Source organism: Haemaphysalis longicornis, unplaced genomic scaffold (genome assembly GCF_048455015.1).
Source record: "Haemaphysalis longicornis isolate Haplotype H1 unplaced genomic scaffold, Haemaphysalis longicornis Haplotype H1 scaffold_7, whole genome shotgun sequence".
Taxonomy (NCBI): Eukaryota; Metazoa; Arthropoda; class Arachnida; order Ixodida; family Ixodidae; genus Haemaphysalis; species Haemaphysalis longicornis.
Window position 1 is genome coordinate 72,876,880 of NW_027526422.1, and position 21,680 is coordinate 72,898,559.

General features: G+C 47.9%; 1 protein-coding gene across 4 annotated transcripts in view; it reads right to left on the minus strand.

Moving 5' to 3' along the window:
• Nucleotides 1-21,680, minus strand: part of LOC144144473 (lipase member K-like) — a 48,263-nt gene that overhangs the window by 15,356 nt on the left and 11,227 nt on the right. For 2 of the 4 annotated variants that reach the window (XM_077675929.1, XM_077675932.1), the window contains 7 exons: nucleotides 17,047-17,245; nucleotides 15,713-15,824; nucleotides 15,492-15,593; nucleotides 12,703-12,853; nucleotides 9,797-9,889; nucleotides 9,240-9,395; nucleotides 1,741-1,812 (listed from right to left, as the gene is read on the minus strand). In XM_077675929.1, the coding sequence (XP_077532055.1) occupies nucleotides 1,741-1,812; nucleotides 9,240-9,395; nucleotides 9,797-9,889; nucleotides 12,703-12,853; nucleotides 15,492-15,593; nucleotides 15,713-15,824; nucleotides 17,047-17,245 (885 nt within the window). The remainder of the gene's footprint in view (nucleotides 1-1,740; nucleotides 1,813-9,239; nucleotides 9,396-9,796; nucleotides 9,890-12,702; nucleotides 12,854-15,491; nucleotides 15,594-15,712; nucleotides 15,825-17,046; nucleotides 17,246-21,680) is intronic. The other 2 variants (XM_077675931.1, XM_077675930.1) reach the window with 2 other exon arrangements.

A 21,680-nucleotide genomic window follows, 5' to 3' on the forward strand; every position in this document is an offset into this window, starting at 1 on the left:
AAGATAGCCACAACATTTAACGTAGCGTCCAGTGCTGTATATGTAGCTGCCGGAGTTAAATTAGTTTAATTTTACAGGTTTTGCGTGCTGAAGCTACATCGGGTATATAAGGCGTGTCATAGTGGGGACCTCCGCTTGAAGATCTCTGCGTGCGTGAGTATCTTAAGGTGTTTCCGAATATTAATATATATAGCGCGAACTGGAGCGTCTGCTTGGCGAAGCGACGCTGCATATTTAGTTGCTGCTGTCAACCTCGCCGCGCTGATAAGCGGCAAATAAATTACAGCCCGCAACATGCATTCCGTAGAACCCAGGAGCAAAGACTACTCAGGATAGGCCCTGACGTCACTTGTTGTGAAGCCGTTCCCTGCATGTCAGGATGCCCACGATTCATCTAAATTTTCCCATCATCCTCTGCCGCGCCTCGTCTTTTAGGGGCGAAACATTTTAGGACCTCGCTTTGTCCGTGGCTTGTCCCTTGGCGTCCCTGTGCACAGTTTTGCGCATGCGCGAGGAGCATTGGATTAGGATTGGATTGAATTACATTGAATTGTACCGGATTGGATTGGATTTGAATTGTATTCACTGTACACACGCGTTGTCACTCATTTACATGCGCGATTGGACAACGTCACGGGTGATTAACGGTAAGAAAGATCCACAGTGCTTCGCCCCCTCGTCGTGATTCACTTCGTGGAGATGCGTGAATTTTTTTAACTGGCCCTTCCGTTAGAATAGCAGCTTACCAGGCACCCCCCGGGCTCGCGATACTCTGAAGAAACCGGTGGAGGCCGCCAAACCTGTTGGAAATGGGCTGTATCTGCTTTTCTGGCCGGCAACTTAGTTCCAATAGGACCTGCTCATCTCGTGTAAGGGAACGGCGAAACAACTCGCGGATACCGCAAAATCTATCCGAAGTCAGCAGTAGGAATGAAGCAACACTGACGCTCTGAGGACATCCTTGGTGGCCGGACGCGATTGAAGGGGACGTAAAATCCACCACATTTTCTGTAATGCATGAGGGTACGAGGGGTCTCTCCTTAGTTTTTCTTCCTGCATGCACAAAATGTATTATTTTAGAAAGTTCCGCTTGTATTTTAAAGAAGGAAACTACCCATACACTTCCACCTAATTTCGAAGTCCCTATTTATGAAACGTGCACCAGTCTGGTAGCATGCGCTCGCAGCCCTTATGGACAGCGACGAGCCAAGCCAGATCTTGTGCCATCTTGCCAGATGGGAAAGGGTGGGCGAACAACTTGCTTTCTATTTACCTGCGCAGTGGTGCTTACATGCGCAGCTCCCATGTGCGGAAGTAAAAGAGCACACAGAGTTGCTACGCATGGGCAGTAATCCGCTCTACGGCAAACTGTACTCTCAAATGTGTGGAAGTTGAACACGTGCGCAGTCCTTTAGAATTTCGCAGCCAGATCGCGCCGCGCTCATCAGAGGCTGTGCGCTCTGTTGCATTTCTTTGTATCCCTCCTTAGATGATCGGGCCGTTTAGTAAAAAAAAAAAAAAAAAAAAAAAAACATTATTTCTAACAATAAATAGGCTGACATAAACGCAATTCAAAGAGTGGCGATAACATATGCGTGGAGGAATTATTATTTAGGTTTAAAGGGCAACATTGTCATGCATAGACGGTACAGAACAGACCTTTAATTTATGTGAGGCATTCTTCTCAAAGAAAGACAAAATGAACGGAAATATCAGATCGCAAAATAACAGGCTCATTACCTGTCCGAAGTGCACAACGTTCTTCAGGGAAGTTCCAGAAGGCAAGTGACTCAAGATAACTCCAACTCGACTCTGGAATAGAGACAAAAAATAAATTGCGCCGTTGTTTCAGGTTACCTTTAAAAAGGGAACTTGAAATTCTCTTGAGCGCGGTTTTTCTAACTGTGATACGGACGAGAATAATAGCCTAGCAGTGTACACTGAATGTCTAAAGGAAACTGCACCCGGAGTGTTTTGTGTGTTGTAGAGACCCGCGTACTTCACAGTCCCGTGTGCACCATTTGGCACTGGCCACTGTTAAACAGGTCGGGAGGCATGCTCTACACACTTCGGACTATTTCGAGCCCACAACGAGGATCTACCGGCTCACGGTGCTTTCGGGCTGAAAAGTAAACGACTTCTAAATGCCTGGATTAGCTGAGAGAAAAAAATATTTTTCTTGTGTATACCTTTTCTTCCTTCCTTGATGGCTTGTGGGACCGTTCACAAGAGCAAAAGATGTATGAATACATACTTGAAAGGGAGTCAAGTATGTTTGTCGGCTTCCTGTCACGCCAACTTTTGTTCAGTGCATGCGTGCGCTTGCAGCGTTGATCTCACGCACATAACCATTTTGTGCCACAGAAACGTACAAGCTCCTGAGCAGTTGTATCATTGCGGCTTTCATACCTAGACAGCGAAGGGATGTGTCTTGGAGGTTTTTGTCGATACACTGCTTTCAGACACTGCAATTTCCAGCAATATATCAATCTATTGCTTTGCAAACATGAACTCCAACGTATTAATACAACATGCACAGGCTTTAATGTAACAGGACGCCGAATATGTATGTGCACTTTAAAATGATTTACGCTCTTTTGGAATATATCTAACACCCTTACACGCTATCAAAAAGCTAAGGAAAACACTTTTTGAAGCGCTGTAAGAGCGATAGAACACGCTTTAAAAGGGTGTATTATTGTGTTTTGCTAGGGTTTAAGGGAGCTACACACGACAAAACACCCTACTTGGCGTTCGCTTTGGTTTTTTATGCTAGGGTGTTATGGACAGGGTTTTACGCCCTTAAAGGTTTAAAATATTTTAGAGTGTGGAGGCACCTCCAGAAGACAATTGTAAACACCGAGGTAAGAGGGATATTTTTTTATATATTCTTATATATGCCCGTCAGGGGGGATCCGAACACACGACCTCCAGAAGGTCGTGGGTTTGGATCCCACCCGGCGGGAATTTTTTCTCCACTCTCCTTCTTTAAAAAATAGATCTGTTTCAATAATAAAATGACCTGCCACATTTTCCCCTTTGCTTTCTTTTGCTTTCTTGACTGCCTTCCCTTATTTCTGTGTTCATTCAACGAGCCTTTCGTTTCCTATTCTGATTCGCGACATATATATGTACGTATTGTAATTAAACTGCGACCATATTCTACCGCGCCATGCTTATGCTCCTCTTGGACGAACTCCACGCTCCTCCTTCCGTCGCTTCCAGTCGGCCGCCGTCCTCGTCGCTCTGCTGGTGGAGTGGTTGCTGTCCGCTCATGCAGCTTTTCTTTCGCAAAGCTTCTTGCCTCTACACTCGGCCGCACTGCAATTTCGAGCACCGACCAGCTCTTTGCGCTGGTCCTTCACTTTGACACCAGGGTTGTGGTACATCTCTTCTCGGTGGGCACGTCTCATGGTTCTGTGGCCCATGTCTTCCTGTCTAGCTTGTGCCAGCGATATGTTTTCTCTCATTGCAAAGGAAACCACGGCGACTTTCGGAATGATCATGTTTTGTGGGTTTGTCCCACTGCTGTTGTCTTCTTCGGTTTTAAGTGCGAATGCACTTTATAAGCGACCCCAAACCATCCACCGCCGGCGGCGGCGGCGGCGTCCGCAGTGCTCCTCTATATTTAAAAAAGAAACAGCATCCGGCGCCAGGTTTCGATCCGAGGACTTCGCGGCCGCAGCGCGACGCTCTACCGACCAAGCCACGGACGCGACTGGTATATCAGTGTTAGTGACGCGCCTTATATCTTTAACGCATTCAAACTACGTCGTCAGCGGCGTGCGTTGGCGACTGAGCGGCGTTATAGCGGCTTGATAACTGCGTGGTGTACACGTGATACTACAAACCCGATGGAAGAGATGGAAGAGAAGGCGGCGAGGCGGTGGGCTGCGGGGGCCGAGCGCAAGCGCCGCAAGCGGGCCGACAACCGTGCATTCGCACTTTCACATTCTCCCCCTCGGGGAAATGCGGGGGAATTTTGTAACGGCGCCGTTTCACTGGTTTCACGTTGCGTTTTGATTTGTATGCCGTGAGCGCCGTGAGTCTGTGTGTCGGCCCGGCGGAGTGTTTGCGGTAGAAGAAGAGGTTCCGGGTGCTGTGTGCCGTGCTAAAAATACCAATGGCTTAGCAAGCAAAAGCCGCCACTTCGCGCGTTCGCTCTCTTCAGGCCGCTTCGTTGAAGCGTCATGTCTCGGATCCCGAAGGCCCAGCTGAGAGCGCAACATCCCAGGCCCAATCCGCAGGCATGCTTCGATCTCCAGAAAAAAGAGCCCGCGCTGAGTGTGGATTTGATAAAGTTGGCACGCAAGAGCGGTCAGCTCAATTTGACTGGAAGAGGAATGATTGACGGTGAGTCTTCTTTCGTGTCAAACTGGTTTCAACGCATTCCTGCGACGAACCAACATGCCACGAGAGTTGTTCCCGTTCTCCCAATTGTCGATCCCTTCTCCGTCGAACGGAGATAACATGTACTGAACTGCGCACAAATGAACCGATGAGCGCAGGATGTGCTGGTTAAGCTGTGAAAATCAGTGCGCTCGTTGCAGTCGTTTCGCACGCACAAACTGCTGCGAGTGTAGGCAGCTGTCGCAGATATTGCTGCCTCCTACGTTTCCGTTTTGTCATTTCGTAGTCTTCAGCCGATGACATGAAGGAAAGTTGTTTGGTCTTTTCTCTTTTGAATTGTTTCACTGTTACTTTGGCGCAAGTTGCTGTTGACTTTTAAATCGGACAAGTAGCTATCACCTAGGCGCAGTGCTGCCACTGCTACTGATTTTGTGATACTGATACTGATACTGATCTGCTGATTTTGTTCAATTCCTGCTGATTTAGTGATAAGAGTGCAAAATCTACTGATTTTTAAAAGAAGAAACAGCATCCGGCGCCAGGTTTCGATCCGAAGACTTTGCGGCTGCAGCGCGACGCTCTACCGACCAAGCCACGGACGCGACGCTGATATCAGTGTTAGTGACGCGCCTTATATCTTTAACGCATTCAAACTACGTCGTCAGCGGCGTGCGTTGGCGACTGAGCGGAGTTATAGCGGCTTGATAACTGCGTGGTGTACACGTGATACTACAAACCCGATGGAAGAGATGGAAGAGAAGGCGGCGAGGCGGTGGGCTGCGGGGGCCGAGCGCAAGCGCCGCAAGCGGGCCGACAACCGTGCATTCGCACTTTCACATTCTCCCCCTCGGGGAAATGCGGGGGAATTTTTTTCCCTCGCTGTGTGGCTTCATGTTTTCTTGGGTGTTCTTACCTTTGTTTTTGTCGGTGTATAATTCGACGAGGGCTTCTGAAAAGTCCACGTCGGCGACGATTGCCTCCTTGTGTCGTCCACTGTTCTCGTTATCCATTAAAATGCTTGACGCGGCCCATCCCTAGCTTCTACCGGTATGTTCTCAACCTCAGCCTCATTACAAAGCTGAAACAATGTCTTGCCCCTGACCGGAGACTTCAGAACCGCTGGCGGATGAGTTGCTCGGTGTATCAGTCGTTGTAATGTCCTCGAAGTGGTACGATCTGTCCTCAGTTAGTTTACTCGGGGGGGTGGGAGTGAGCGTCAACAGATCCGGCCGCTGCTCCGGTGGACATTTGGATTCATCATTGTAAAAGCGCTACTTGAAAACGACGACAAAGGAAGAAACACAACACGAAGCGCTTCGTTTTGTGTTTCTTCCTTCGTCGTCGTTTTCAAGTAGCGTTTTACAATCGTGAATCTGTACCAACAAGCCCAATTGGCAGTTCTTCTAAGGACATTTGGATGCCCGCAGGGAAAGCGCCAAATATTTGGTGGCACTGCTCTTCATGTTGACGTAGTTGAGCTGCGGGTAAGTCCCCTGATGACGTTCCCGGTAGCCCTTTTCGCCGACGCAGCTGTTGGGGTTCTGGACCTCGTTTGACTCTGTCGGATTTCGAAGGTCTCCCAGTTGACTGAAGTTGCATGACGGCACAGGCCTGCTCTCCGGAAACACCAAGTGCCCCGGTCCGGCACACGTCGAAGATGGCTCGCCGACGAGAGAGGCCTGCGTCGGGACGGAGGAAACCGTCGGCGAGTCACTGGCTTGGTATGCAGACATTAAATGCGGGGCCCCATCTTCAGTGACTACCAAGAGCGAAGTGTCGGTCCCGTCCTGGGCCTTTAATGACGTATTACTCGTCTCCGGCTTGGGGCCAGCAGACAATACCAGGGACTTCGGCGAGGGTTGCAGGTAAGGCTGTGGCCACCCGGCTGTGCTCTGCTGCAATTCTGCAGCCAGTTGGATGAACGCTTGAGGGCTCTCTTCCGGCGACTGCTAGGACAAGACTGCAGCATGAGATGGGTCGGCCAGGCTGTCAGTGAAATACAGCCTCGCAAGTGGAGACACCCAGGAGAAGTCACAGTCTGCGAGCAGGCGCAGTTCTTCGTAGATGTAGGTCATGACGTTTTCGCGAGGGCCTTGGCGACAGCTCCGCATTTTCACGACGCGAGTGTCATAGCTGGCAGTCGATTTACCCAATCAAGCGTTAATGCTCGACACCAGCTTTACAGGACGAATGAGAGTGACCTTCGTAAAGGTTCCATCAGTCTGCGGGAGGGCCGCTCTAGTCGCTCGAATTGACCAGACGTGCCCCGCGTGAGCTCCGCAATTTTTCTAGTGTTGAACCGAAATATTCGTCTGGGACCCAGAAGGCCGGTACCAGCGGACGCCGGAAGGTGTAAGGAATGATCAGAAAACGTTTTTTCGGACATTCCTGCATTTTTTTCTGGGGGGAAGCCGGCCTCGTTCGTTCGTCACGTCGGAGCTAGACTTAGTCGCTATGCCTAGCTCCCTACAACCACCGTAGCTATGGAAGTCGCCGTAGCCGGAGAAAACATCGATCCCGCCTATCTCAACCAAGCTGGCTGTACAGATATTCGCCGCCGACAACGAAAATACCTCGAATCCAGGAACGCTTTCTTGCAAGAACCCACCTTGAGCAACCACCAAACCCCCGCGACGCTCGCAAGTGCTCTGCGTGGCGCAACCCACCGGCATCGCCACTCCCCAAAACGTACATCAAGATCGTTCTCCGACCGAGTGTTATGAAGGAACGGGCAGGATCGTGCGGAGAGCCATGAGACGTGCCACGGCTACTACACAAACACACGCATTCTATTCAAGAGACAATCCAAACCAGAAAGACTTGTTGCAACAATCCAATCCAATCCAGAAAGACTTGTTGCAACGCAAGGAAATAAAAACGTCGGGCCACAGAACAACACATATATTAAGAACACGTCAGCAGCTGACGGGCCAGCGGCAGGCATGCCTGGCCGAACGCTCAGAGTTCCCGGGTGTCCGACCGCTCGCGCCACGAGGCTCGCGCAGTGAGCCGCAGAGTGGTGCTTCGTCGTCTTCGCTGCGTTGATGCTGCTACAGGAGGCCCCTTCCCTCTAGTGGCGGAGCCGTGGGGTAAACCGGAAGGATACTTTTGGAGGTCGTCGTGTTGGTTTTGTTGTCTGTTGCGGTTGGGGTGGCTGGGGAGGGTGATCCGCACTTAGTAGTGTGGATTCGTCCGGTTGTGTAGAGAGCGGTTCTTCAATGAACGCTGGTTTGAGGCGATCAACAGAAATAGTATCCTGTCTGCCATCCAAATCCATGGTGAAATGCTTATCAGCACGGTGGATGACGCGGTAGGGTCCGTCATACGGGCGCTGAAGTGGTTTGCGCATGGCGTCACGGCGGACAAAAACGTAAGGGGACGTTGTCAGCCCGCTGGGAACATGGGCATCCGCACGCTGTTGACAGCGTGGTGCGGGCGCACGAAGTGAGCGAAACGAACCTCGTAGTTTGGTCACGTAGTCGGTGGGATCAGGGCACGGTGATGATTCGGAATCAGGGAAAAACTCTCCCGGCAGGCGGAGCGACGCACCAAATACCATCTCTGCGGGCGTGCAGTGTAGATCCTGCTTCAAAGTAGCCCGAAGACTCAGCAGAACCAACGGAAGGGAGGTGGACCAATGGGTAGCGTCCGGCTGTGCCCTGAGTGCAGTCTTGAGGGAGCGGTGAAAACGCTCAACAAGCCCGTTGGCAATAGGGTGGTACGCTGTGGTCCGAATGCGGGAAGTGCCAAGAAGGGTCAGAAGGTTCTGGAAGAGTGCCGACTCGAACTGGCGACCTCGGTCGGTGGTGATAGTTGATGGGACACCATAGCGGGAAACCCAGCCGGCAACGAAGGCGTTTTCGATGGTTTCACTACGGATGTCGGGAAGAGGGAACGCCTCGATCCAACGCGTGAACTGATCCACGCAAGTTAGTAGGTACGTGTTGCCTTTTGAAGGAGGCCAGGGACCCAAAATGTCTACGTGCACCTTGTCGAAACGCTCAGTTGGTGCCGTAAACAAGCCGAGAGAGGCCTTGGTGTGCCGGTGAACCTTTGACTGCTGGCATACGAGACAGCAGCGCGTCCACTCGCGTACGTCCTTGTTGATGCCCGGCCAAACGAAACGCTGCGTCAGCAGATGTTGCGTGGCTCGTATTCCAGTCTATGGAAGGCATCGAAAACAATGCGTCAGAAATTCACCGGGACGAGTGGAGGTGGGGTGTGCGCGGAGTCTCGAACCGTTTCGGCATGAATCGGTAACCGTTATTTCTTTTTTCGGCTTATTTCCTGTTCAGGTTCAGCGTGCTAAAAAAATAACGGTTCGGGTTCGGGTTCAGTTCCGCCAAAAATATCAGTTCAGTTCCGGTTTTCGGTTCGGTGCGGTTCCGGTTCGACACCCTGATATATATACCGTATAGTACATACACATGTACTATGCCTTTATTTGCAGGGTATCTGAGATCTATAGCGTTTTCTGAGTGTAGATATTTTTGATATTGTACTAACAGTTTCGAACAATCTTCGAAACATCCTAATGGTCATTTTATTTGTAATCATAGTTAAGACTTGCATTTATACATGTTGTAGTTAAGAACTGGAGCACATCCATCAGCATATTATTACCAGGCACTGTTCGTACCTGCTTGTTTCGGACTCTAGATCTGGAAGCGTTTCACATTCCGAGCTACCTTTCGCTTTTGCTCTGCTTGGCCCTTCGTAAAAATAAAAACTACGTACGGGTTTCATACCGACACTTCTGCTTGTGGAGATGCATTCCGACATCGGGAACAATCAGTTGTGGCACGCCTGCTCTCCCGTCCTCCCTCCCCTCAACAATGTCCCCGCATTAACCCGGCGATTGTTCTCAGCGTGAGTGTGCTTCGTCTTACCATGTTGTACCGGAGTGGCTCCAGGCCTGCATAAAAATAGAATTGATCCAGAAGAACTTTCTTGACCATTTGGGACCTGGACGTCAGTCTGCGCAGCCAGGAGAAGAATTCGGTGGCTCCGAATAAGTCGTACATGCCTATCATTCCGAGAAATCGCTGGGAAAGAAATACACGGAACACATCACACCACCGAGGAGGACATGCATTCCTCGGAAATCGCGACAAAAAAATACAAGCAGAATTATAATAACAAAAAGACAAAAGGTGGTGGGTAAAAGTAGTTTGTGCACTGCCAACGCTGGCCGAATGTATGCAAAGGTATATCATGTTGTGGTGACGCTCATGTGGTATATAGTTCAGACAGATTAGAAATCAGACCTCCCGCCCCTGAAAACAGCACACGAAAAGAATTAAGGGAGCGGAGAGAGAAATCATTTTTGTTCCCTCAATATATGCTGTTCATGGCCTTTTTTTTTGTCTCAAGATCATGCGCTCACCGGCGCGCTCCCACAGCGTTAAAATTCCTAAAGTTACCAATGTGACTACCGAGTACTCACCCAGACTAGTCGTCCAAAGGGAGCAATCAACCGTAGAGGAGAAGTGAGGTGCCCTAGATAAGCTACCGGTGCGAGTGCTACGAAGAGTTTGATCTGAAAAAAAAAAAAAATGAGAGAGCCGAAAACACTGAATATAAAAAAGTATGCCTTATGACTACTTACGTCTACGAGGAACAACCGTACTTTCGTGCACTGTCTTTCATACCGCGAAGTAGACAGTTTGTGTTTCACGTGCGCACGAAGTTCACTTACGCAAACATGAGGAGCAGACATAGCCCACACGCATGTAGTTTCGTACGCTGCGCGTACGGTGACTAGCCGGGCGTTATTCTTAGCGACATTTGCTAACTAACACACACTGCCGTAGCCACTGGTGATCTCGCGAGACTGTTGATATGACGAAGACAAACGCTACTTCGTCAAGATTAACAGCTGAGAAATCGCCCTTCTATCTGAAAAACAAAACGTGTTTGTCGCTTGAAACTTTAGGCAAAGGTAAGAGTTGCCAAATTGATGGCAAAATCCACAGCTTAAAACACAATATCGTGTCGAGGGATCAGCGACGTAGCTATTATCTCTGCGAAGCGGGCTGGCGGGCAGGGCGCCGACGTTTTGGTCACCTCTACGTACGGAAGCAACGTAAAGACCACCACGTAAAAAATGGAATCTCACGTACGTCCGTCAGACTAAAGCACAAGACACATGCACGAATACAGCATGCGACTGGCATGCGATTGATCGTTACGACGGTCGTACAGGAACGGTTTTGGCCTCGTACGCTCGTCGGAGTGGGCTCACGACGTGCGACTGGCGAGCCAGATGCGATCATACTGATCATACGTCGTGCGGCCACAACCAATAAGAGCCGGAAGGTATCGTCATAAGGTGTCGTCATAACGACGTCACTATAAAAGCTTGTTTTAAGGCCACCAGGAGGCGTTGTACAGGAGTGTAGGTCCCTGAGCGGCTCCCAGAATGTTCCCTCTTTGAGCCTCCACGCCCTAAAAAGATGGGCGCTTTATTGACGCGCGTCCAAGAAAATGAGACGCCCTCGCGTGCAGGGAACCCGCGATCTGGGACCAGAGAGAGAGAGAGAGAGAGAAAGAGAGAGAGAGAGAGAGAGAGAGAGAGAGAGAGAGAGAGAGAGAGAGAGAGAGAGAGAGAGAGAGAGAGAGAGAGAGAGAGAGAGAGAGAGAGAGAGAGAGAGAGAGAGAGAGAGAGAGACAACTGTATTGGCTCGCTTGCAGAACGAGAGGATCGCCTCCTAGAGAGGCACCCTTTCGTGACGCGGCCTGGACGTCCTCGTGGTGTGCGCCAGAGGACAACCGAATGCAGAAACCTCGACTACAGAAATGCCAGCTGGATACGCATTACCAAGGCAATGGGCATGCACGGAACAAAGGTACGTTTACATGGTGTTACAGCCGGCCGCAAGCATATCTGTACATATCCAAAACCAACCACTAGTCTGAAGCCTCCTAGAATTGCAATTCGCACATACACGTCGAATGTAAATAATTGATTACGTCCCTCGGCTTCCACTTGGCTGAACATTGCGTTGCATACCTTGCACGTTACAATGAAGGTGAATACCCTAATTTTTGATTTATACATTCTCTCAAGATATTTCATAGTTGAAGTCAGGCGCAGATGTTATTAGCGGATGTCATCACAGCCAAGATGCACGTAGCTCGCGTAAGGCGCACAAAATCCACTACCTCTAGCGAGATTCATGGCGAATGGATGTAAGCACACGGACTCTTCAACGCGTATGGGTCGGTTTAGATAAGCGACTGGAAAGTGAACTATGACCAAACTCGGTACATCAAATAAGCGTCCGACTTTCATGCACTTGTCGCGCGCAAGCGACTGCGCTGGGGCTGCCCGCTAACGCGGTGTCGCGTCTAGCGGTTACCCTGTACTCGCGCTGTTTATTAAAGACGATAGTCTTTTTTGGGCTACTTGAACGCACAAATTTTCGCCTGTCTGTCTGTCTGTCTGTCTGTCTGTCTGTCTGTCTGTCCGTCACTCAATCCAGTCAGCCGGCCAAAGTGAAATAGAAGATTTACATTAAGTTTACATACCCAAAGCCAAATCTAAACGTAAAAGTCCGGAGGAAATGTTCATGCTTGTCAATATCCCTGAACAAGAACAAAACATTCCGCAAAGGTGAGGTCTATAATGAATACAAAAGTGATATTTGCAGTGTTTGTTTATTAACAAAATCATGGATGGTTGATTTTTGAGATACAAATTAAATACTAAGTTCACTGCAGAAAACAATTCACTCCCTCGCCGGCTGTCTCCCGCGCCAGGCATTTTAAGAAATCAAACCACAACAGCAACGAAAGTTCCCACTAGGTAGGTTTCACGTTCCGCCTGGAACGCGTGTGGAGTAGGGTGCCTCGATTCACGCGCGTCTCGCCGTACGGCAGCGCTGGCATCGAGGCACCCGGCCTGGAGCTGTTGAACACGGTAAATTTAAACTAACATGACCAAACCTGTATCGTATTTATCTTGGGGGGAGTGAGACGCAGAGGAACAGCATAAGAGTTGAGCGTGAAAAAGAAGGGAAGCATTTATTTGGCAGGAGCGCCAGACGAGTATCGCCTTTCGTCGACATTTCGTCGGCAACGAAGTATGAAAATATGCAGCGAATTTTTTCTTGAGGTGTTTCCACGATCATCGTCATCGTCAGAGAAAGTTGGCTTTCCTGCAGTGCGTTTTCGGCGCGCGTGGATTAATGAGTGAGATATCGAAAGCTTCGTTTTAAAATATATATCCCCCGATCTTCAACACCAATTCTTCAGAAACTAATTGAAGTGTAGTGTCGGACAAAGAGTGTCAATCTTCGGTTAAACTTCACCCGTTATTGAGGAGGCCCGAATGCCTGGAGGATAGCTCACCTTTTTGTTGTACTTCGGAAATTGGGCGAGGAGCCCGAACATGATCATGGTTCCTTGCGAGTGTCCCACATAGATGAGTCTCCCATGTCCCGTCCTTTCGAGCACGTAGTCGATCATCGTTGGCAGGTCGATGGCGATCATTTCATCAAAGCTGCGAAGCAGTCATTGTAATTTGGGTAGTTTAGATCTTCTCGGATGTTTTGCACAACAATTCGAATAACCGTATTCAATGAATATACCCGCAGTGAATACGTGGTATCATAATGACATTCACACGTATACGAATCCCTACGAACGTACAGGAATACAGATGAGGACGTGGGCCCGTGTATATATTTTATTGCCACGAACTGCGCTTCAGGAATTGCTTGTTCATACCACGTTGCCAACGGATGGCGGCGTCCCCGCGATATTATCCTGCATTTCAAAGGAGCATGCTTTTGTTCTATGTCATTACGCCGCGCTCTGCCGCCTTATTAGAGAGGAAAAAGGGGTAACGCGTTCATAACTAATCTAGACTTATCTCTTTTTATCGGAGTGTCCTCCATTTGATGGGGTGTTTCTGGAAAGGACCGTGGACTGCGTGGTAAATTTATGCTACCTTAACGCAGCGCCATTCGACTGGTCGACGCTCGACTTTGCACGTCATTCTGAAGGCTTCAGATGAGGCCTCACGACATTACTTTATCCCAGTCCTTTTAAGTTTTACTTTGAAGTGTTACAGTACAAACAGGCGAAGAACAAAACGTATTCGTAAGAAGCCCGCTGACTCGCATCGCAACTGCGCTGTAAAACTTTAACATGTACCTACCGACTTCCAACCACACATTTTTTGCTTTCAGAACGACTGATAAACGGCTGCGCAGATATAGACATGAGCCTGTGTACTAGATTTATCCCTTTCTCCACTCCTATCCACGCACATTTATAGGTGTTCGGATGTGCATAAATACAGTGTGTTTCACATGCGAAGCTACTGGGACACAGAGGACGTGTGCATAAAAGAGCGTATTTTTAGAAACAGTAGGTCATCCTAGACCGGGTTAAGGCTGTTGCCGCAACTGTCGCAAGAACTTTAAAGAATGAGGTCATTTTACGTCTCGGCCAACTGAACTGCGTGACACGGCGTTTTTTTTACGTCCGTAGATCACAATATGGCTTTTGCGTCGGTAGTCTGAACATAGCCTTATATAGGTACACCCGAACATGTGCCCGGCTCCTCACGATGTTACTTTATCCCAGTCTTTTTAAGTTTAACTTTGCAGTGTTACAGTACAAACAGACGAAGAACAACAAAAAAATTGCAAGAAGCGCGCTAACTCGCATCGCAACTGCGCTGTAAGACTTTAACATGTACATATCGACTCTCACAACTATACATTTTTTGGTTTTAAGTTTAGTGGCCTGAAGCTAGGAAGAAAACCGATGAGTCCACCACGAAGGCAAGTTAATCTGCTTTTTGACGGAGTCAGGGCCAACTGCACATCATTGCTGTGACCCACCAAGAGCTGTCCCTAAACATGAATGGGCCATTCACGTTTAGCGATATTAAAACAGCCCTTCCAGGACAGTCCTGCCTTAATTCTTTTTTCTCCTCATGCTGGATACATACATAACTTGACTGTGAAATGGGCCAGCCTCAACTTCGAGTGGACGAACTTTTTCGCGATCTACAGTGACTAGAAAAGGCACATACTGAAACAGATGATATCAAAATTCGCAGGGGTGATTGAATTGCTCGAGGACAATGTCTTAAACCATGCTGTAGTTGTTATGGGCCATCTAAATTAGGAATAAAGGGTTATTTTGTGTGTATTCAATACAGTATTGATTGCTAAACTCGCCTGAGGCGGCAACTCATTTCTACTGCTCTATTGCTGCTCCTGCTGATCCTGCTGCTGCGGCTGCTGCTCCTACCACCGGTACCAGTACTACGACCACCACCACTACTACTACTCCTACTACTACTAATACTACTGCACTAGCAGGTTCGCTTGAGCAATAGCGTGGCTGGTGCAGCACGTGGGAGAGCTTACGGTCAGTTACGGGCTCTGCGGCTCCCATTAAAGGTTTTTGTTGACGTGCAGTCACGGTGGGCCATGGAATATACACGTGGGCCCGATGCAGCACTTTTGCGTGAGCCAGTGCGTGAATGCTTGTTTGTTCCGAACCCACCAAAAGAACTTTGCGTACATCGCACGCGTACAGAAAGAGAACACTCTTGAATTAACTTCATCTTGTTTTACGGTCCGCGAGAGCAATAAGTACAGTAGGAGGTTACGTGCACAAAACCTCCATAACAAGCAAATTTCTTCGTCTTGCCCGGCTAGGGTGCAAGGATAGGAAAAAAATTGGCGCAATGTGGACTAGCTGCGCAAGACTGGAGAAGCACCAGAGCTTGAGGCCCCTCTCCCTTCGTCTAATACATGGCTGCTGCGCCTCACATGGGCTTCCGAACTTGCCGCTGAATGTTTTTCATGACTGCAGGTCCGTGTCGTTTTGTCCCCAGCCTTTCACATCTCTCCCAAAGCCGACCACGTCAGCACGCAACCGGACCAAGCTCACCAAGAAGAAACGAAGGCAGGAACGGGCATGCGAGAGAACTAACGAACCACCGAGCGAGTGAACGAGCAAGGCAACAAGCCAACGAACGCACAAGCGAACGAATGCTCACTTGGGATCACACTCGAGCGGGCGCGAAAGCCGGATGTACTGCTATAATACCGTATTCGCCATGGTGCATCCTTTAAAAGCGGAGCTGTTTTTTGTGTTCGTGGTAGACAACTTACGGGCGGGATTTACAGCTCCGCTGTTGGTAAACTTGGGGAAGGGGGCTCAACACGTGCGGACGCACGTACAGACAGGATTTCTCTGATGCCAGGCATTCATTACTACAGAATGAAACATCAATTGTTAAACGAGACAAACTTGGAGGAAGAAAATCCAACATTCTTCGTACTCACCATGCACCAACTCGCTCAAGGCCCTAAGCTATGTGGTAGAAGCGTACCTGAAATCCCAGAATTTCTTTTTTCTCTTGGTGTATGTGATGTGGCTACTGTAGTCGTTGCCACGAACATTTCCAAGCCAGACGTCATATCCAGCATCAGCCAATATGTACCCTGTGAAAAACATGAATAATTAGCAATGGTTGACGCAATGGTTGACGCAGTGGTAAACACATAAACTAGGAGGAGGTTGGGAAAGGTATTCAGGAGACGCGTAATATATAATTGATGAATTCTACACAGCCTACTGACGCGAGGAATCATCAGACGGTTTGATGACAGTGCTCTATACAATCAGTATATGACTTCATTCCCGCAGCCATCGACTTCAGGTAATGTATCAATGGTCCAAGTGAGTTAGGATGCATCGGCGTCCTCACTCACTTGGAAATGGTGCACCGCTCTCTGCTGCACAAACTGTCGAAAAATTACACAGTTTGATTAGCAGGGGCGAAGCTACTTTTGTCACGTTGACTGGGGCACGTCACAAACGCGTCTCTTGCGGGCAGGTGCGGTAGGTGCCAGACTACCTTATTTTACGCTACTTCGCTGGTGTGGCCAAAGCACGCATGTGGAGGAGTTAACAAAACAGCTAATCCTCGGTGCACGCTTAGCTTCCATTAGCTGCGACACTCTCCATAACACACATCAAAGAAAAGCACACACATAATCACTGGACACGCTCATAATACTTACTGGCTGGTACTTGTTCACAGAACAGTGCGTACATCGCAGATTTATCCCGTAGCCTCAGTTTACCTTAAGCTTCTATGGAGGCAGTGTCGTCTAACCATAATTGGGGACTTTGAAGCGACTAGCTGCTGCGAATGTGCTGTCGAGGCCGACTGCTATAATCGACACCGGCAGAAGCCTCGTCGATGAACCTAGCCCCAAGAAATGATTTCGTGCTGTTGTCTCATTTTAATATGCTCATGCAGTATAGGATGCTGACCAATCTATCTGGTATGTCAATTGTGTGTACAGAAGCATGAGGGCTGCACAGGCAGCTTTTTGTTTGCTGTTTCCAACACAGCGCCGATCTATATGTATATATAAGCCATGGTAAATTCGGTGTTCCTTTCTTGGCCTTATGACAGGCCAAGCTTCAGCTTCAGTCTGGAAGTGAACATGCAACGGGTGATGACGTTAGATATGCGGACGTGGTAATCCGTTATCATAAGCAAAGAATCAGGGCTCTTCGAAGCCAGAATATGCAACAAACTAAGAGAATTAGAAACATGTATACATTAACTTACCAAGGCTTTGATGGGGATAATTTCGAAGCCAGAATATGCAACAAACTAAGAGAATTAGAAACATGTATACATTAACTTACCAAGGCTTTGATGGGGATAATTCATGACCCAGTCAATTGAGGAGTCAAATAGACCATGTTGGAGGAAAACTACTGGCCTACTCTGCCTGCTGGGCCCACTGCGGCCAAACGGAATTCTTTGCAGGAAAAGGATATAGCCATCTCTTGTCAGTACGGCATGTTCTTCCACAGGGTAGCCCTTGCTGGCAATCATCTCTGTCTGTTTTCACCGAGAGGGAACAAGGTGATAAACGACATGTAGAATGGTAACTTATAAAGTGTTACGCCATTGGGCAAGTTAGCATTTTATTGTCGCAAACGCCTGAAATATTCTAGGATAAATCTTTTGACGGATTACCCGATCCAGTTGTGGAAGGACTGCCACGTGAGTAGCTATCACGGAACATTATGAGTTCTGTTCAAACATAGCAAATGCGATTGACGTAAAAAAAACAGGTGGACATAGCGCGGGTCCTGTGTCCCTTTTTCTCTAAGTCAATTCGCTTGGCATTGTTTGAACAGAATGCATCAGCCCCAACTTGCCCAGTGAACAGTTCTACAGAATATTATGCGGAATTTCGCAGCACAGCAAACAAACAAGTTGAAAACAAGTAGAGCTATTCCCATCGGAAAAGGCGGCAGAAAGAACTATGTTGATTTCGATATTTTCTTCGCTCGTGACAATCTTTTCTTCCTATTGCGGAGAACGCTTTAACGTTACTAACTTAGAAAAAAATTGCGGATTTGTTTTTAGATTGATAAGTCCCCTTCTCAGCTGAGGCAGAATTCATTCACGTGGTTTATGTTTAAAAGGGACATGATGACGAAATACAACTTGGGTTCGTAAAAAGACTACTTTGTACGGATAGCTATGCTACCAATGTCACTGTATAATACAAACAAATAATGTAGGTTGCAAACAAAACAAATTAAGTAGTGACGACACGTTAGCCACTTTCTGACCGATGTGTCAAGACGTCACAGAATCTACTTTTTGCGATTAGCGGCCGCCGCACAAAGCCGGAAAGCCCTAGACTCGACACAGCACCTTACGCCTATATCCACAAGGCATACCCAACGTTATCGCATTGGCGGGAAGCGCGAATTAACATGAGGACAGAGAAGAGAACAACATAGACAGGACGAAGCGCTATGTTGTGCATGTCTATGTCGTTCTCTTCTCTGTCCTCGTGTTAATTCGCGCTCCCCGCTAATGCAATGTATTACCAACTCGCCCAAGCTTCTGCTCCGACGTCATCACCCTGAGATCCTAATACATCATACTTCCCACGTAAAGCCATATTTAAATTTTCTGCTTTTTCCGCTAGTAGGGGAATAATGGAATTCCCGAAAAGCAATTTTCTTACGATTTATGGTAGTTTCCTTGTTAAGTGTATTGTTGTTGGTCTGCAAATCTGCTCTTGTATGTTGAATTCTTTTTTTTAACTTCAGGGCCGCAGCCTATTATTTCTATTGATATTGTGCTTGCCTGCTTAGAGCTGGGAAACCCTGTCGTATGAAAATAAACGACATTAAATGAAAATGTACTGACTTTGCATTTAACGGGAACAGTTACTGCATCAGTAAGGCTGTCTTTCTGAAGTGGTTCTACTAGGTCTTTCTGGGTGGGGTAGCAGTTATCCCGAGTGGCCCAGCAAGTTTCAAATTCTTTCCTATGAAGTAACTTTAAGTTGCAACGTGTCTATCGACACCAGGCCTTTCACAAATGCTACATTCCATTTGGACATCTCGGCCCGCACTCTTTCTAGACATTTTTTTTCTGAATTGGTTCGATCCTCTTGAATAAACAGACACAGGCATTTTATACCCTGTATTCCTCCCCCTTCCAACTTAAAAGAAAGACAAAAACGAGAAGGAATGCACAGAATGCAAAACTAAACTTCACGAAACATTCACTTTAAATAGTTAGTCTGTCTCTCTGTTTCTCCTGTGAAGGAAATAAGTGTAAAACTATAGCGGGTTATAGACCATATTTATTGATTTTCAAGGGAGTTGCGCGAAGTGCATACAATTGGAGGCAACGCCGTAATTTTCTGAGAAAATCATTGTAAAATAAAGAACATTGCTTAAGATTTTCTCGTCGAGGTTAAAAAAATGTGACGAAAATCCGCCAGCCTCTTATTTCCCCTTGAATTTCAACAAACGTGGCCGGAAACGAGGGCATGAACTGGTGGTGCCGAATAAGACCCCACATCACGACAATACCGAGCCTAGGGAGGAAGCAGGGTATTACGCATCAATGTTCTTTATTAGTCTAATTACGGTAGTGAAGAACGTGACAAGTATCGCAGGACTTTATTGATTGGCGTTTCGCATCAAAGTGAGTCTGCGGTCAAGTAGAGTGCGCTCCATCGAACCATCATTTCACCAGAGGCAAATGTCCATCATTGATTCTCTAGTAATATTGATAATAGAGTAATGGCAATGCCTCTTATTTTCCAAACAAGCACAAGTTACATCTTTAGCTGACGTAGCTAGTGAGGTATATCCCAAGAAAAAACGTACACATAAAGCGATTCATGCAATACAAGGACCAGGGGGTCAACATGGTGTCACGTATCCTTCAAAAATACTGTATCTTCTATTAGAACGTCTATTATTTCGCAAACATATTGTATTAGAAAGAATTTTATTCCAGTTCATATGAAGGTATTTCTCGACTATAGTAGGTCGAACATCTGACCTTCTGCGTAAAGAAGAAACAGCGTACAAAATGGCAGACGAGGCAAATAGAATTGAAGAACCGGGACAATAAATCTGTAGTCAAAATAATAGAATCTCTCAACTACTACTCGCGAATGGGAAGTGCACCGAATAGTGGCGTGCAGCCAAAACATCTTTCATCCCCAAGGGGTACGCCCATGGCTCTAACTGAGACAAGTAGCCCCCATGTCTTATGTGCTTCGTTGGCAAAGTCGTCGAAATCCAAATCCTAACTTTGATTACCCGACAAGTCAACCACACCGGTGCCCTACCATGCGAAATGCTGGCGTTAGCCGTAAGTTGTTGATGCAAGACCTATTTCTGCAATTTTCAGATGAAGTAATTCAGGCGATTACCCGAGTCGACAACCCAGAACTGTTGGTAGCTAACTTGCACATTGGCTGTGATACGGCAGGACACGCAGCCTCCAACCTCTATCAATCCGTGCCGCAGGGTCTACCATCATGCTAGGTGTTTTCTGACCTACCGTAGCGCTGCGATCAGTATAGGCAAAAACACGGAAAGACCGTACGACCTGCCCAGTAGGATTTGCCCCGTAACCTTCAACTTGGGCCTCCTACCGGTCGCAAAGGCCCTCACGCGAATCTCATGTCTCCGTCCGGCATATACGCGGACGGAATCCCCCTCTGAGTTGTCGCGGCAGCGACAACTCATTGCGCGCGTTTTCCAAGCGCGTTTTCCATTGCGCGCGTTTTCCAAGCGGGAGCAGATGTAGTATCAAAACAGGAAGCCCTGGCTGGCACTACGTATTCACTTGAAAATTCTGAATAACCGAACGGTGTCCACAAAAGTAGACAAAAGCAAACAAACAAAAAAAAAAAAACAGCGATGACACTTCAAATCACCATCCAGGTGCAGGGGCACACCACGTGGTCTCTAAAATAAGTCTTGGGTCTCACAATGCAGCAGTATAGGTCTAACTCGGAGCTAACTAATCAGCTGAACTCACAAGTGGATCAGCTCACTGCAGTCCTAAAAAATTACGAATACAAATTACCGACTGGGGCTGGTGATGTTTTTTGAGGGCGCTTGCCGTCGATGCCGAGGTGGCCACTACAAGTTAACCCTTTCATCCCTGAGTTTTTATAATAAGAAAAAGAATATTTTGTGTGTGTTTTATTAAATTTTAGGTCCTCATTATCCCACAAACAATAAAGAGCGGTGGAAGTGGATGTTTAACGCGCCGACGCAACGCGGGCGATGAGGCGCGCCGTAGTGGAGGGCTCAGGATTAATTTGGACCACCTGGGGATCTTTAACGTGCGCCGAAATCTCGTACGCACGGGCATTTTTGCTTTAGCCTCCATCAGAAAAGCGACCGCCGCGGCCGGGAATCGAACCCGCGACCTCGTGCTCACCGGCGCAACGCCTTAGCCACTGAGCCACCGCGGCGGGTGTGGAAGTGGATGTATTAGCTGATGTATTAATTAGGCAATTAATTACAACATCTGGCAATTCAAAATTTTATATTGAGCAGAAACATCTTTTTTTGCATGTTGTCCTACACGTTATAACCACATCATCCCAAAAACAAATGATGAGCTTCGTAGCGCACGTATACATAGATTCACAAGCTTGGGAATAAAACTAGGACCTGCGTTTCTTTAGCTTCAACGTCGAAATTTTGTCTTCACCGGAGCTTCTCCTGCTGTGTAGGTTCCTGCTGCGTAAAACACAACAACGGTGATGTCTATTGCAATAGGCATCATTGAAGAATAATTCCCTCCAAAACTTGCCTTTTTTGTTTTGTTCTCTATTAGAGAGAGAGAAACAACTTTCGCTGAGCCCATTTCAGGTGACGCTCGCAGGCGTCAGGGGGGGGGGGGGGTGGAACCCTATTCACGAGTCCCATATGAGTCCAATAGCTCCTGGCCCCTGGACGCGAGCTCTTGCTGCGTCGAAAGGTCGGGG